Source organism: Myxine glutinosa, chromosome 1, assembly GCF_964187855.1.
Source record: "Myxine glutinosa chromosome 1, kmMyxGlut1.1, whole genome shotgun sequence".
Classification (NCBI taxonomy): domain Eukaryota; kingdom Metazoa; phylum Chordata; class Myxini; order Myxiniformes; family Myxinidae; genus Myxine; species Myxine glutinosa.
Genome location: NC_136261.1, coordinates 410,744,175 through 410,762,039, shown reverse-complemented (window position 1 = coordinate 410,762,039; position 17,865 = coordinate 410,744,175). Strand labels below are relative to the sequence as shown.

The following is a 17,865-nucleotide window of genomic DNA, read 5'->3' as shown; positions in this document are numbered from 1 at the left end:
CAAGCCGTTAGCTTTGGACCAAACCATTGCATGTAAATAGAGGGGGGGGGGATATACTTTTAGATATATATATAGTACGGGCATGCCCTAGTGTTAATCAATTTCTTTAATAAGATGAGATGTTTTACAATTCACCAAAAACCTTTTCACATTGTGGGCTTTACTGTTCATTTGCTGGTACTCGCTCGTGTGGAGATACCCAAGGTACTTGATTGGTCCACGAGTTATTGTTGTTATTAGTCCCCTACCGGTGTACACCGGAGGGGCCTATAGGTTTGCACGCCGTCCCTCCGTCCGTCAGTCTGTCACGCAAAGAACAGTTTGCCGGACTTTTTTTCTGAACTCTTAATGCTAATGATTTCAAACTTGGCACATGGTTTCCTCATCATAAGTTACAGGTCAAGTTCGAACTTCACGACGTTTTGATCATTTTTAACAAAGTTATGGCACTTTGAACTTTGGTAATTCTGATAATTCTGATGATCCTTAACTCAGTGCCATTTTAAGTTTTAATTTCCTTTAAAAACCAATTTCTCTGCAATAATAGGACCGATTGAGATAAAATTTTCACCATATAATGTACTCGGTCTGTAGAATATTTTAATGGTAATAATGACGTCACAGATCACGTGGTTCGGCCGCCATATTGTTTTTCGTGAAAACACGAAAACCCCTTTTTCTCTGCAACGGCTGAACAGATCGAGGCCAAACTTTGCAGGCAGAATCGCATACCCATGACGAACAAAAAAGTCAATGAGCATGACGTCATGCGTCACATGGTTTCAGAGTTATGACGTTTTTAAGCATGAACCTTTAAAACCGAGCTCCTCCCTCATTTTTGATCCAATCGAGGGGAAACTTCACAGATCTGTTCAGCACTAAAATGTCCTTTTGGAATTTGTGATAGGGCACGTGGTTTGGCAGATATCGTTCATTAAACGAAAATATTTTTTTTAATGGATACCTCTTGTTTATTCTCGAGTTCTCCTCAAGCCGCACCGCGCGTCCTCAGCCTCGTCTCGCGAACGCCAACAGCGCGATACAGCACGCGCTTTCCGGAGGGGCAGAGCCAAGCCGAGCAACATATATATATATACACATCGATCATTGATTGTGAACCGGAAAATAGAATAAATTACTGATGGTTTCAGAGTTGTGACGTTTTAAAGCATGAACCTTTAAAACCGAGCTCCTCCCTCATTTTTGATCCAATCGAGGGGAAGCTTCACAAATCTGTTCAGCATGTCAGTCTACTAAAATGTCCTTTTAGAATTTGCGATAGAGCACGTGGTTTGGCAGATATCGTTAATTAAACGAAAATATTTTAAAAAATGGATATCTCTTGAATCGCTAGTTCCTCAGACCGTGAGTTCATAATAAATTATACAATTCACACAGTGCAATACGTGCAGGCCGCTCCACGGAGCGACCTTGCGGACTCATCAACGAGGCGAGGCGTGACACAGGTGTCTCAGCATACCTCAGATCAAGTTTGAAAACCAGCATCAACCGTGCATAAATTTGCATATTCGATCATTTTTGACAAAGTTATGGCACTTTGAACTTTGGTAGGGGACATGTATTGCAGCGCAATACTCAGAATGCTTGTTATTTTTAATGTTATTATTCATACTTTGATTCCTTTACCAACCGAGTCGAGGGAGTGCATGAATTATGTTTTCCCTTTTTTCCCCCTCATCAGATGTCGATTCATTTTGAAGAGAGATTATTATGATGATTATGATGATAACACTGGACAAACGAGACTTTAAACTGCAAAATAAATAATCAATCAGGGGAACTAAACCTGCTTGGCTTTCAACATTTACAAACAAACTCTCTCAGGGATACCCCACCCCACACCTCACACCCTATATACCCCAATCGCCCGTACCTTAGCCTCCCTCTTTAACCGAGGACCTACACCCCACTCGCCCCTACCTTAGCCTCCCTCTTTAACCGAGGACCTACACCCCACTCGCCCCTACCTTAGCCTCCCTCTTTTACCGACGACCTACACCCCACTCGCCCCTACCTTAGCCTCACTCTTTTACCGAGGACCTACACCCCGATCGCCCTTACCTTAGCCTCCCTCTTTTACCGAGGACCTACACCCCACTCGCCCCTACCTTAGCCTCCCTCTTTTACCGAGGACATACACCCCACTCGCCCCTACCTTAGCCTCCCTCTTTTACCGAGGACCTACACCCCACTCACCCCTACCTTAGCCTCCCTCCTTTACCGAGGCCCTACACGCCACTCGCTCCGACCTTAGCCTCCCTCTTTTACCTAGGACTAACACCCCCACTCGCTCCGACCTTAGCCTTCCTCTTTAATCTAGGACTAACACCCCCACTCGCCCCTACCTTAGCCTCCCTCTTTAACCGAGGACCTACACCCCACTCGCTCCTACCTTAGCCTCCCTCTTTTACCGAGGACCTACACCCCACTCACCCCTACCTTAGCCTCCCTCTTTTACCGAGGACCTACACCCCACTCACCCCTACCTTAGCCTCCCTCTTTTACCTAGGACATACACCCCACTCGCCCCTACCTCAGCCCCCCTCTTTAACCAAGGACCTGGAAATCGAACCTGTTCATTGAGATGTTTTATTTATTTATTTCTCTTTTGTACAAACTTCTGTTTCCACGATCCAGGGGACAATGTCTCAATGTCTCATGGAAAGGGAGTTTGTATCGTTATCGGTCATGTGACCTTCAACCTGTTCATTTAGAGGTTTTAAAATTATCTCTACCAGTAACAACACCTGGTGTTGGGCTAGCGGCTAGGGTGCCGGCTTAGGATCCTAGGATCCTGGGTTCGAATCCTGGTCGATTGCTGAATTAACGCCAGGGGAGGTTGACTCAGCCTGTCATCCTTCCGAGGTCGGCTAATTGAGTACCAGTTCACTGGTAATTCCCTGCTTGTCGCCAAAGGCGGCAAAAAGGGCTGGCATCAGGAAGGGCATCCGGCCATAAAACATTGCTTCAAAAAGGGGACCGAAAAACAACAACAACCACGGTTCCCGAAAAAGGCCAACCCCCGCTTTGCGGGGAAAAATGGCCTCTAAAGGTGGTTATTATTATTTTTTTTAGTAACAAATAACCTTCTAATAAATTGGTTTACATACAATTTTTTTCCTGATGGTTCTTTGTTTCACTCCTTAGAGTTTTATCTCTTGACAGGTTAGTTGGATGTAAACTGAGCACCAACTCTGGGCCAATCCTGAGGGACCTGAAGAGCATCATCAACTTGGAGGAACTTAAGTGAGTCCTGAACTGTTACTGAGGTTTTTGTTCTTCTTCTTCTCTTTCACTGGACACTGATTTATGAATTCCCATCACAGCATTTATAAATAAACTCCATTTTAATACAATTAGAGATGTCATGGAAACAAATCCAACATTTGCTGTATTCATATAATTATATAATTGTTTATGTCGAGGGACTGGGTTATAATTCCATAATTATATAATTGTTTGTGGAGAGGAACTGGGTTAGAATCCCATAATTATATAATTGTTTATGGAGAGGGACTGGTTATAATCCCATAATTATATAATTGTTTATGGAGAGGGACTGGGTTATAATCCCATAATTATATAATTGTTTATGGAGAGGGACTGGGTTACAATCCCATAATTATATAATTGTTTATGGAGAGGGACTGGGTTATAATCCCATAATTATATAATTGTTTATGGAGAGGGACTGGGTTACAATCCCATAATTATATAATTGTTTATGGAGAGGGACTGGGTTATAATCCCATAATTATATAATTGTTTATGGAGAGGGACTGGGTTATAATCCCATAATTATATAATTGTTTATGGAGAGGGACTGGGTTATAATTCCATAATTATATAATTGTTTATGGAGAGGGACTGGGTTATAATTCCATAATTATATAATTGTTTATGGAGAGGGACTGGTTATAATCCCATAATTATATAATTGTTTATGGAGAGGGACTGGGTTATAATCCCATAATTATATAATTGTTTATGGAGAGGGACTGGGTTATAATCCCATAATTATATAATTGTTTATGGAGAGGGACTGGGTTACAATCCCATAATTATATAAATGTTTGTGGAGAGGAACTGGGTTAGAATCCCAAAATTATATAATTGTTTATGGAGAGGGACTGGGTTACAATCCCATAATTATATAATTGTTTATGGAGAGGGACTGGTTATAATCCCATAATTATATAATTGTTTATGGAGAGGGACTGGTTATAATCCCATAATTATATAATTGTTTATGGAGAGGGATTGGTTAGAATCCCATAATTATATAATTGTTTATGGAGAGGGACTGGTTAGAATCCCATAATTATATAACTGTTTATGGAGGGGGACTGCGTTACCATCCCATAATTATATAATTGTTTATGGAGAGGGACTGGTTATAATCCCATAATTATATAATTGTTTATGGAGAGGGACTGGTTATAATCCCATAATTATATAATTGTTTATGGAGAGGGACTGGTTATAATCCCATAATTAAATAACTGTTTATGGAGAGGGACTGGTTATAATCCCATAATTATATAATTGTTTATGGAGAGGGACTGGTTAGAATCCCATAATTATATAACTGTTTATGGAGAGGAACTGGGTTATAATCCCATAATTATATAACTGTTTATGGAGGGGGACTGGGTTACAATCCCATAATTATATAACTGTTTATGGAGAGGAACTGGGTTATAATCCCATAATTATATAATTGTTTATGGAGAGGGACTGGGTTATAATCCCATAATTATATAATTGTTTATGGAGAGGAACTGGGTTATAATCCCAAAATTATATAATTGTTTATGGAGAGGAACTGGGTTAGAATCCCAAAATTATATAATTGTTTATGGAGAGGAACTGGGTTAGAATCCCAAAATTATGTAATTGTTTATGGAGAGGAACTGGGTTATAATCCCAAAATTATATAATTGTTTATGGAGAGGGACTGGGTTATAATCCCATAATTATATAATTGTTTATGGAGAGGAACTGGGTTAGAATCCCAAAATGATATAATTGATTAAGGCGAGGGACTGGGTTACAATCCCATAATTATACAACTGTTCATGGAGAGGGACTGGGTTATAATCCCATAATTATATAATTGTTTATGGAGAGGGACTGGGTTATAATCCCATAATTATATAATTGTTTATGGAGAGGGACTGGGTTACAATCCCATAATTATATAATTGTTTATGGAGAGGGACTGGGTTATAATCCCATAATTATATAATTGTTTATGGAGAGGGACTGGGTTATAATCCCATAATTATATAATTGTTTATGGAGAGGGACTGGGTTATAATCCCATAATTATATAATTGTTTATGGAGATGGACTGGGTTATAATCCCATAAGTATATAATTGTTTATGGAGAGGAACTGGTTATAATCCCATAATTATATAATTGTTTATGGAGAGGGACTGGGTTATAATCCCATAATTATATAATTGTTTATGGAGAGGAACTGGGTTAGAATCCCAAAATTATATAATTGTTTAAGGCGAGGGACTGCGTTATAATCCCATAATTATATAATTGTTTATGGAGAGGGACTGGGTTACAATCCCATAATTATATAATTGTTTAAGGCGAGGGACTGGGTTACAATCCCATAATTATATAATTGTTTAAGGCGGGGGACTGGGTTATAATCCCATAATTATGTAACTGTTTATGGAGAGGGAATGGTTATAATCCCATAATTATTTGGTGGTGTTGTGATTTCTCAACATAACTATTGAAATGGTTAAAGTATTCCCAAAGTTCTCCATGTTGTTAATGGAATGATAACGTCAGGGATTTTCTCTTTCCCTCCTTTACCATCAGTTTGAGTTGGAATCCCATCGGTGATGAAGGGCTGGAGGAGTTGATGGAAGGTCTGAAATCCCAAACAAAGTTACGAATTCTCGAGTGAGTGGGAATGGGATTTGTTTTGGGAAATAAAAGCCTGATGTTCTTCAAGTGAAGCTTCCCCTCTATAATGGGTAGGGATGGAGCGGCAAAAATGCAAATGGCGTCTTCTGTCATCGAGCTGGCAGGCTCGAAACAACAATTCTCATTTACTGGCGCTTGTGATGCAATTTAAATGCTCTAATGACGGCGAGATGCTCCATTTTAAATTAGTGTTGGTGTCAAAGCTGGTGACCAATTGCAAATTGATAGTAGGATTCCAAACAGGTCAAAGGTAGTGGGACCGGTATGTTCTGTGTAAATAGAGTGACATACAATGACGACCCTCACTTCCGCCTCAACACCTTGGTCTTTGGTCCTTTCACATTTCTTTCGACTTTTTCACATTTCTCTTTAATTCGTTATATAATTCTTGATTTCTCTTTTCTTTTTATCCATCTTTTACTCCTAATTTCTCTCTTTATCTGCTAATTGATAATTTAATTCTTTATATATATATATATATATATATATATTGTAACAGAAACGGCGTACGGCGCTCCCCTTAGCGGGGGGGGGGGGTTCAGCCCCCTTCTATTTGTACTGGCCGTCACCGCTCCTGAAGCTACCTCGCTCCCTTGTGGGGTGGGATTGCCCGAAGCGATTGGTCAAGGGATTCCCGCACGCCCCCTGCAATCCCTCCACGAGGCAGGTGGGCAACTCCGTTCGAAACCACGGACAAGATGGTATTTTGCCGAGCGGTTTTAATAGCCCGCGGTTCGAACCATTAACAAATACTAAACCCGATTCATATGCGTCGGCCAAATCGTGCCACAGGTATTCAATGGGGGAAATCACAAAGACGATCGGATGTGGAAGAAGAAGCCAAAGTAAGGAGGAACAGGAATTTATTAACCAATTATGTACAAATCAAAGAAACCAAGGGAGAAGGAATGAAACGAAAATAATTTACAGAAGAAGAAGACAGTGCAATTCTAGCTTATCTACAGGCTTAACTTAAATCCCAGACAACACAGACAAACAGACGACAGTCAGACTTACACGGGGATGATGACAGGAATGGCAGGAGGTTCGTTCATCTGGCGAGGTTCCGTTCCGACCCACGACTCTCTCTCTCTCTGTCGGTAACACTGGGATTCTCCTCTCCAGTACCTCGAACCCAGCTCCAGCCTCGAACCCAGCTCAGCAGCACGCACCCCGCTCTCGTACCAGTTCAGCAGCACGTACCAGCTTCTCGTACCAGCCTCTCGTACCAGCCCAGTAGCATGTCCCTCTTTTCACGATTGTTGCACGCATATCTCAAGCGGGGGCGTGACACGCCCTCGGCCGTTTGGGTACCGCCCCCGTGCTCTGTTTTGTGGCCTTATATGGCAATGCCACGGTCTTGTTACCTTATTTGGGTATGGAGCTGAACAGCCCCGCCCCCCGTGGCTAGCCACGTGCTTGTAGCCTTACTTGGGCATGGAGCTGAAAAGACCCGCCCCCGTGGCGCGCCATGGGCTTTTGGTGGCCTTATATGGCAATGCCACGGTCTTGTTACCTTATTTGGGTATGGAGCTGACAGCCCCGCCCCCGTGGCGCACCATGGGCTTGTCTCTACTCGGCGACCCCGCCCTTCTTGTCCAAACAGAGCACGGAGCACATATTTACAATGGCGGCGAACGCCGCTTCCAAACCAGGGCCAGTTGAGAGGGCGCGCACCCCACGCTTGTCAAGCGGTTTTGCACAGAGAGGGAGAGTTTGGCTGGGAAATGCAATCCTTGAAGGGGACCTATCTTATTTCATTTGGTGCAATGCAATGTCAACTAGTGGAAAACAGAGTCTTAACTAATACACATAATAAAGAAATAACTATAGAGAGGTTCTATGGTTCTCTACGTGTGCGCGATGGACTAACTAAGGGGACAACCTTTGACCTTTACCACAAATGGAGGTATTTACAAGAACTACTATTACATTATTCACAGAGGGTGATATTTACGAACACAGGATTCTCAAATCCGCAACAATATATATATATATAGTTTTGGGTTTTTTTTGTTAAAGAAGGTCGCCATAATGCAAAGCATCATATAAGTGCAGCATCAGCCAAAAGAGCACACCTGAGCAAGGCATCATGCCAGTAAAAATGCAAGAAGGCTTCTGCTGTTCCATCGTGAAACGTTTCAACCATCTACAGTCACGTGAAAAAGTAAGTACACCCCATGTAAAGTTTTGACTTTTTCAACATATTTCAACATACAGCTATTTGATCTTCATTTCAACAATATTGACAGATAAAGGTGATATAATATAACAAATATCATGAAACATTTACATTTTGTAGTCCATTGTATAATTTAAATAAATATAAATGCAAATTTCGCATGTGGAAAAAGTAAGAACACCCGTACATTTATCACTACTTCAAATACATAAAATTAGAATCAGGTGCACCAGCTCAAGTGCAAATGATTATAACATCGTTAGAGAGGATCTTGGAGGAACCTGTCTTATTTAAACCTCAGACATTTCGTTTGGTTTGCTCTTTGTTGTTGAAGTGTGCGGCGTCATCATGCCCAGATCAAAAGAGCTCTCTAAGGCCTTCAGAAAGAAGGTTATAGATGCCTACGAGCCTGGGAAGGGATTTAAAAAGATCTCCAAGCAATTTCAAATCAATCATTCGATTGTCGGGAAGATCATCTACAAGTGGAGAAGATTCCAAAGAACTGCCAACTTGTTCAGGCCAGGCCGCCCCAGCAAGTTCAGCCCGAGAGCAGACCGCAAGATGTTGAAAGAAGTCTCTAAGAACCCCAAAATGTCATCACGGGACATACAGGTAGCTCTTGCCACTGTTGATGTCAAAGTGCACTAGTCTACCATTAGAAAGAGGCCGCACAATTTTTTTCTACATGGGAGGTGTGCCAGGAGGAAACCTTTGCTGTCCAGAAAGAACATGAGGGCAAGACTAAAGTTTGCCAATGAACACCGAGGAAAAGACCAGCACTTCTGGAACAATATGCTCTGGACAGATGAGTCAAAGGTAGAGCTATTTGGCCACAGTACCAGAAGACATGTTTGGCGAAAACCAAAGGCAGCATTTGACCACAAGAACCTGATACCAACTCTAAAGCATGGTGGTGGAAATATTATGGTTTGGGGCAGCTTTGCTGCATCAGGGCCTGGGCAGCTCACCATCATAGAATCCACGATGAATTCTTCATTGTACCAGAGGGTGCTTGAGGATAATGTGAAACCATCTGTCGGAGAGTTGAAGCTCAACCGAAGGTAGACCTTGCAACATGACAATGACCCTAAACATACCAGTAAATCCACCAAGGAATGGCTGAAAAGAAAGAAATGGAGGGTTCTGGAATGGCCAAGTCAAAGCCCGGATCTAAATCCCATCGAGATGTTGTGGGGGGGGATTTGAAACGAGCTGTGCATGCAAGAAACCCCTCAAACATCGCACAGCTGAAAGAATTCTGCATGGAGGAGTGGGCAAAAATTTCTACCAGTCGATATCAGAGACTGGTAGACAGTTATAATCAACGCCTACTTGAGGTTGTTTCTGCCAAAGTGGGCAATACCACCGATTAGAGCCAAGGGTGTACTTACTTTTTCCACATGCGAAATTTGCATTTATGTTTATTTAAATTATACAATGGACTACAAAATGTAAATGTTTCATGATATCTGTTATATCACTTTTATCTGTCAATATTGTTGAAATGAAGATCAAATAGCTGTATGTTGAAATATGTTGAAAAAGTCAAAACTTCACATGGGGTGTACTTACTTTTTCACGTGACTGTAGTGGATGATGAATCACATCCGGTCTATCATGAGGACCAGGAGGGGATCCAGAGTGACTCAGAAGGCAGCAGCTTTGGTCGAACAGCATACAAGGGACAATAATGTCCTTGCAATTCTTCCAAAGTAAACTGCTCTCTCTCATGCACAGATTTATCCCATCTGGTCTTCGGGTTGTCTTAACCTTCTCCAATGGAAGGCAATCTCAGTTCCTTTCACAAAGCTCAGAACAACATTGTTACGGATCCGGGGGATGGCACTCACGTTAGCAAGGGGGGGTTAATCCCCTTGTCCTGTTAAGCTGGCCGTCCGACCGGTCCTGGTACTTGTAACGCTCTTCTGCGGGGTGGGATTGATCAGGGTTATTCGTCGAGGTGTTGTCCCGAATACCTTCACCAATCCCTCCACAGAACAGGGAGACAAGTACCGCTAGAACCACGGACAAGATCGTATTTGCCGAGTGGTTTAACAATCCGCGGTTCGAGCCGTTATCAAGCGACTAAACCCGATTCCGAGCGTTGGCCAAATCGTGCCACAGGTATTCAATCAGGAAAAGACAAAAGCGATCGGGGAAGAATGAAACCAAACGGGTCAGAAATAACAGACATTTATTAATTATTTACAACAAACCAAAGGAAGAGACGCGAAAGTAATATACAGTGAAGAAGAAGAAGATACACAGGGCAGCCTTAAACAGTCTTAATTATTGAACCTCAGACAACACACAGGACAGACCATGGACTTACACGACAAAGGGAAATTGCAGGCAGGAATGTGCCAGGGAGCGAATGGTTCAGGCCGATGGTACAGGTAAGGATGCGCCAGGGAGAGAAGGGCCTAGGCAGCGTTAAGCGTTCAGGTTCATGCTCCGGGCTCGAAGCGAACAGCAGCCGGCAGCTCCGTGTCTCCACAACCCGTGACAATAGGGCCCTAGAGGGTCTCGGTCTATTTCCACAATACGAGCACCCCCTCACGTCTCTCTCTCTCTCTTCTCTGGTTCGGCTGGATCACTCCTCTGCTTCTCGTGCCTTCTCACCAACTCCTCGAAGCAGTCCCTTGCAGTTCCTTTTATTGCCCCCTCCGAAATCAAGCTGCCAGCTCCGATGACATGCCTACCGGTTGGCTCACCTCGGCGCTGGTTGGTCGGTAAGGGCTCGCTGACTCCACCTCTGATGACGAGTTCACTTGCCACACCTTGTTCTGGTGGCTCCGCCCACTTCTTCCTCGGCTTGACCGCATGGCTTGTGGCGGCGTGGTGCCAGCAAAACAGCCCAATGCAACGGCGGCAAACGCGGCTGGCAAGTGAGGTACCACAATTTGGAGAGGGAGAGCAAATGGACGAATGGGGCCTATCTTATTTGATTAACGCAACGTAGAGTCAAACTATTGGAAACACAGCCTTACCTGAAACGCATAATAATGAAATAACTATGAAGAGGGCCTATGGTTCGCTACGTGTTGCGATGTGGACTAACTAGGGGACGACCTTTGATCTTAACAATGAATGGAGGTATTTACACAAAGAATTATTTACAAAGGGTATATTTACAACACTTTACACAGTGCAGGGTTCTCAAAACCCCAACACAGCACCCTCATTCCTCCTGGCACGTCCCGGGCCGAAAAACTTTAACTTAATGTGACACTCAGGTGTGATAGCCCTCTACGATTAACCTTACCCTGAGTGCGACAGTTTTAAACACAATTAAGTATGTCCCCCTGCTACGTTGCATCCTACCTAACAGATTCACACCCACAGGATAACCGAATTACGGAATTATTTTCAAACTAAACCTTTCGCCAGTGGGGAGCACGTTATTTACAAGTGACATTATTTTGACTATTTACAAAACTGCAAACCCAGGACCTGTCATCTGGGAAACAAAAAGAACCCTGTAGGAGAGAGGAAAAGCATGCACTACACCGACACACCACCCTCACATGCCCGGGGATGCAGAATTGATATTGCAATGCATCCCCGAGCATGCAAGCACCAAAAAAAACAACCAAAGCACCAATGACAAGCACCATCATGCACCATCCAGTGCACAGTCATACATTTCAATGTCAATAAAACAACTGTTGAACGGTTCTTCTTTCTGCTCCCTCTGCTGGCGGATGTTCGTGATGTTGTTCTTTTCTTGCTCTTGGCTTGCTGCCTATTTGCACATAATAAAAAGCACAAAACGCGTCCATTTTTATTTATGGCCCACAGGGGCCAACTATGGGTGGTCCACCTGTAGGGCAAAAGGGGCCACCTCACCGTGGTCTGCAAGCCAACTCTTCCCTGGCCATCATGGCCGGTCCCAGCAGAGGGGCCAGGCCCCAACACGTGGGGTCCATATGGGTGTGGTGCTTAGCCACAAACGTGTGGTCCATAAGGTGGTGCTAGGCCGCAAGTCGTGCGGTCCATAAAGTGGTGCATCGGTCCAGGCAGCTGGCAGCGGCGGCTCGGGCACACAGATGCGGCTCCCGCACGCTTTCCCTCAGTGCCCAGAGAGCACGGTCCATGGGTGGGGAAGGAGGACAAAGCAAAGTTAGCGGGGTGCAAGGGCGCAAGGGTACACATCAACACAAGGCAATGCAGAGGTGAGGTGCGCATGGAGAGCGAGGGGAGAAAGCCCATCCCTATCGTACGTCACCCCCCCCCCCCCCCCGTCACCTATTCTACCCTTGCCCCTTCTCCCATATTTACACAACTCTACACATTTACAAATTCCATCTCTACGTCCTGTCTTCCCCATATCTCCCCTAATTCCAAATTCGTCCACAATCCCTCTAACCAAATTTGCCATCGATTCAAATTCCTCATCAATTCCTCCGTAGGAGGAAGAGATGGAATTACAGCACAATGTCACACTTACGTCATGATGTGTCTCACCATTCCAAACATTTGCACAAACCAGTGGTGTGGAGTCCTGTCATCACCTCAGGTGAGTGGATGCAGATGGTGCGAAGAGATTTCAATCCTAACTATACTTCTAAATGACTTTAACACTTTTACTCTACCCGGGGTCTTTCCCTGCAAAACAATTGGCCATCTTACACTATATGGTTCTAAGAACCGAACTCCCATTGACCAAACTGTGGTGCTCACCAATTTGGGGTCTCACTCCCCCGATTCTTCACCCTGTGCCTTTGCACAATTTCCGGGCTGGGTCGTGTGGCGCTCCCAGCAGGTCCGCTCACCTGCACACCTCCACCACTGCAGTTGTCTCTGAGCTTACCTGCTCCTTACCCTAACCTACCTGGGGAAGGCCCTCTGGCGCTCTCACCCCACTACCGCCCTCTCTGGCGTCGGGCTACCCGGGTACATCCTCTGGATCCTCGGGCCCCATTGAACAACTCTACTGGCTCCCAGAGCCTACCTGCGGCCTCACCTGGCCGACAGACTGACAGTGGCGGAGTGCCCATTTAATCATTCGTACTAACAGGCCACATGCCCAGCCATTCCATTTTACTCATGCACCAATCACAACACTCCTTTACTACTACACGCTCCACAGATGTCAATCTCCACCACAATTTACCTACTCCCTCTACCTACTTTTAAACTACCCTCCCCGGGTACTCGTGAAGGGGCCCATCTTCCCCCATCCACTCCTTTCGCACCAACCACTCCACTCCATGTATTCCACACTACTCACTCCACACCATCCATTCCATACTCCATACCAGCTATTCCATACTCCATTCACTCCATGCTCCATTCACTCCAGACCATTTATTCCCCACAACCATTCTCCATACACCTGTGCTTCGCTTGCACACCTGTGCCCACACACCTGGTGTCACCTACACACCTGGTGGCACTTGCACCCTCCTTCCCTCCAGGACCATTCACTCAATACAATGCACAATCACACCTTCACCATACTCTGCTCAATGCACAATCATGCCAATCATCATGCTCACCACAAAGAACTTCCTGCACACACACTGCATCATTTAAGCTGACTACTCCCTTCTGAAACTCATGCTCCCCAGTCTTCCCATATGCTAAGCGCTCCCACGTCATTATAATCCACAAACTGCTACGTCCCCTCTACAGGTACATGTCACTACTTAAATCTCATGTTACCTATTGACATTTCTAAATTCTATCACTTTATCCTAACCCTCCCGGGCTAGTTTGCACAGCCACCCCGTAAACTAATGCTCATGTGCCCTGGTTGATGGGAGGAATGGCAGAGTTACCATCCCTCCACATCGGGAATCTGCCATTATCAATTTTGCCCATCCAATTTTTGCCAATCAAAATTTGCCAATCTTTACTGCCAATCATCTTCGCCAATCAAATTTACCAATCCAATTTGCCAATCATATTCCCTATCCCTACCATCGTCCATTATTCTGAGCCTCGGTGCATCATTACATTTTCAAAGCTCGGCTTCGCAAAGCCGAGCAATGAATGCGGGTGGTTTGTCTACTGCGGTTGGGTCCGTCCGGCACTCGATGCAGGGGAGGAGGTTTACTCGGGCCGAGATTCCAAGGTCCACCTCGGCGCGGAGCCTTCCGGTCTCCCGCCCGATGGCCCAATCTCGCCCGGCCGGAACGCCGCAACCACAAGGGGGCACCGTCCCGACCCTTCCTACCTCCCCTCGCACCGGGCCGCCCGCTCCGCTTAGCAGAGCACGGACGCGACCTTGCAGGGCGAGGCCCAGCACGGATCGCGCACGGTGGTTCTTTTGAAACCGCCATGATTACAACCCTCGCCAGTTCCCGCAGTACCCGAAGCCCGGCACGGACCGAGGGCTCGCGTCGGCTAAACGTCGGTCTAACTGCTGCTCCGTTTAACGTCGATGCTTCACTTGCATGCTCACACCATGCGTTCCGTTCCTTATTCACACATCCAGGTGTCTCCATACACTCCGTCATTGCACCTTCTCTTACACACCACCCAGGTACACTCATTCCGCTCACAGACTTCGTTACACACCTGACCACCGCACAACTTGGCACACATTCGTCGTTCGCACACTTCAACAACACACCTCCTCACGCCCACTCCCTTGGTACGTACTCCGTACCACTCATGGGGGTGCACTCTTACATCCACCCACTCACACGCTCCAATGTGCCCTCCCGCACCCGCGCCACCACCAACTCAGGTGTGCCTCCTCGCACACGCTCAACCATTCCAAGTGTGCATTCTCGCACCCGCTCCACCACCAAGTCACTCTCCGTGTCACACTCTGTACTCTCTGTTTCACACATACCCTCCGACGTGCATTCGCTCTCGCACCCGGTATCACTCCCATACTCTGTCACACACTCACTCTCCGACGCACACTTTTTCCTCACAAGCGCGCCATTGCCATCCATAACGCGCACCACGGACCTTTTACGAGCGCCTGGGTTACACCTCGATCCCAAGCATGCAGAAATTATTTTCGCGCCAAACACTTTGTCGAAAAACCTCTGAGCACCATACACAGCCCGTCTCACCTTCGGGGTTCTTCTTCCTCGCTCCACACACACCTGCAAATCTTTATAAGGATTATGCAGCATGACATCATGATGTGAGCATGGACTTTGCACATTATCCATCTCTCCCCTCAATTCCTGGGCTACCTCCGTCGTCTTTTCAATTCCAATTTCCACTATAATTAATTCGTTGATTTCTTTCTCTTCGGCGACCGCTGGCTTTATTAAAATTTTCTCTTCTACCTCAGCGGTCGCCGGCTTCCCCATACCCCGGGTCGCGATCTCTATACCCGTCATTTTAACCGTGCTCGCTCCGCCTCGCTCAACCCGCGCCTCTCAAACCGCGTTACCTCGTCGCGTACAAATGCGACCCCCTCGCTCAACCCGCAGTTAACTTCCCCAATTTTTTCTATTCAGCCACCCATTCTGTCCCCAAATTTACTTATTTGCTCCCTCATTCCGTTTCCAAACCCTTCAATATTGGTTTTCCAATCATTTCCCATTTCTTTAATTTGGTTTCCCAATTGCTCACCCATTTTATTCATTTCCCTGCTGGATTTGTCTGCCATCTTTTCCATATACCCCCTCATTTGTGCCATAAAGAGGTCCAGATTCACTAGTGCCGTGGGCTCGGCTGCCGCGGCCACGTGCAAGGCGCCATCTTGTGTGCCTCCAACCTCGTGCGCAGCGCCGCCATCTTGTGCGCCTGCAGCCCCTCTACCACATCCTCATCACTCTCCTCCTCCCTCTCTCTCAATTCCTCCCTGGGGTCATGGGTTGCCTCTAGCCCTTCTTCTACCTCCCCTACCGGCATCTGATCACCTTGACCATCCATGGCACGGCTCAATTTGGATGTTCAACAAAATTTCGGCCGCTCCAAATTTTGACCAAATTTTTAGATGGATTAAAAATTTGGTTCGGGACCAAATCCCACTCCCCGACACCAATTGTTACGGATCTGGGGGACGGCACTCCCGTTAGCAAGGGGGGGTTAATCCCCTTGTCCTGTTAAGCTGGCCGTCGGACCGGTCCTGGTACTTGTAACGCTCTTCAGCGGGGTGGGATTGATCAGGGTTATTGGTCAAGGTGTTGTCCTGAATACCTTCACCAATCCCTCCGCAGAACAGGGAGACGAGTACCACTCGAACCACGGACAAGATGGTATTTGCCGAGCGGTTTAGCAATCCGCGGTTCGAGCCGTTATCAAGCGACTAAACCCGATTCCGAGCGTTGGCCAAATCGTGCCACAGGTATTCAAACAGGAAAAGACTAAAGCAATCGGGGAAGAATGAAACCAAAAGGGTAAGAAATAACAGACATTTATTAATTATTTACAACAAACCAAAGGAAGAGACACGAAAGTAATATACAGTGAAGAAGAAGAAGATACACAGGGCAGCCTTAAACAGTCTTAATTATTGAACCCCAGACAACACACAGGACAGACCACGGACTTACACGACAAAGGGAAATTGCAGGCAGGAATGCGCCAGGGAGCGAATGGTTCAGGCCGATGGTACAGGTAAGGATGCGCCAGGGAGAGAAGAGTCCAGGCAGCGGTAAGCATTCAGGTTCACGCTCCGGGCTCGAAGCGAACAGCAGCCGGCAGCTCCGTGTCTCCACAACCCGTGACAATAGGGCCCTAGAGGGTCTCGGTCTATTGCCGCAATACGAGCACCCCCTCATGTCTCTCTCTCTCTCTTCTCTGGTTCGGCTGGATCACTCCTCTGCTTCTCGTGCCTTCTCACCGACTCCTCGAAGCAGTCCCTTGCAGTTCCTTTTATTGCCCTCTCCGAAATCAAGCCACCAGCTCCGATGACACGCCTACCGGTTGGCTCACCTCGGCGCTGGTTGGTCGGTAAGGGCTCGCTGACTCCACCTCTGATGACGAGTTCACTTGCCACACCTTGTTCTGGTGGCTCCGCCCCCTTCTTCCTCGGCTTGACCGCATGGCTTATGGCGGCGTGGTCCCAGCAAAACAGCCCAATGCAACGGCGGCAAACGCAGCTGGCAAGTGAGGTACCACAATTTGGAGAGGGAGAGCAAATGGACGAATGGGGCCTATCCTATTTGATTAATGCAACGTAGAGTCAAACTATTGGAAACACAGCCTTACCTGAAACACATAATAATGAAATTAATATGAAGAGGGCCTATGGTTCGCTACGTGTTGCGATGTGGACTAACTAGGGGACGACCTTTGATCTTAACAATGAATGGAGGTATTTACACAAATAATTATTTACAAAGGGTATATTTACAACACTTTACACAGCGCAGGGTTCTCAAAACCCCAACAATATTGTTGAAATGAAGATCAAATAGCTGTATGTTGAAATATGTTGAAAAAGTCAAAACTTCACATGGGGTGTACTTACTTTTTCACGTGACTGTAGTGGATGATGAATCACATCCGGTCTATCATGAGGACCAGGAGGGGATCCAGAGTGACTCAGAAGGCAGCAGCTTTGGTCGAACAGCATACAAGGGACAATAATGTCCTTGCAATTCTTCCAAAGTAAACTGCTCTCTCTCATGCACAGATTTATCCCATCTCGTCTTCAGTTGTCTTAACCTTCTCCAACGGAAGGCAATCTCAGTTCCTTTCACAAATCTCGGAACAAGTGTGTGTCTACCATCAGTAGAGCCAGGAAACAACATCTCTCTACTCTCAAGACTAAACTCTCAAACCTGT

General features: G+C 45.8%; 1 protein-coding gene across 1 annotated transcript in view; it reads left to right on the top strand.

The window, feature by feature from the left end:
* LOC137417630 (NACHT, LRR and PYD domains-containing protein 12) overlaps window positions 1–17,865 on the top strand; it is a 130,352-nt gene that overhangs the window by 71,445 nt on the left and 41,042 nt on the right. Inside the window, exons 8-9 of the mRNA XM_068103541.2 lie at window positions 3,187–3,267; window positions 5,868–5,951. Coding sequence (XP_067959642.2) covers window positions 3,187–3,267; window positions 5,868–5,951 — 165 coding nt within the window. The remainder of the gene's footprint in view (window positions 1–3,186; window positions 3,268–5,867; window positions 5,952–17,865) is intronic.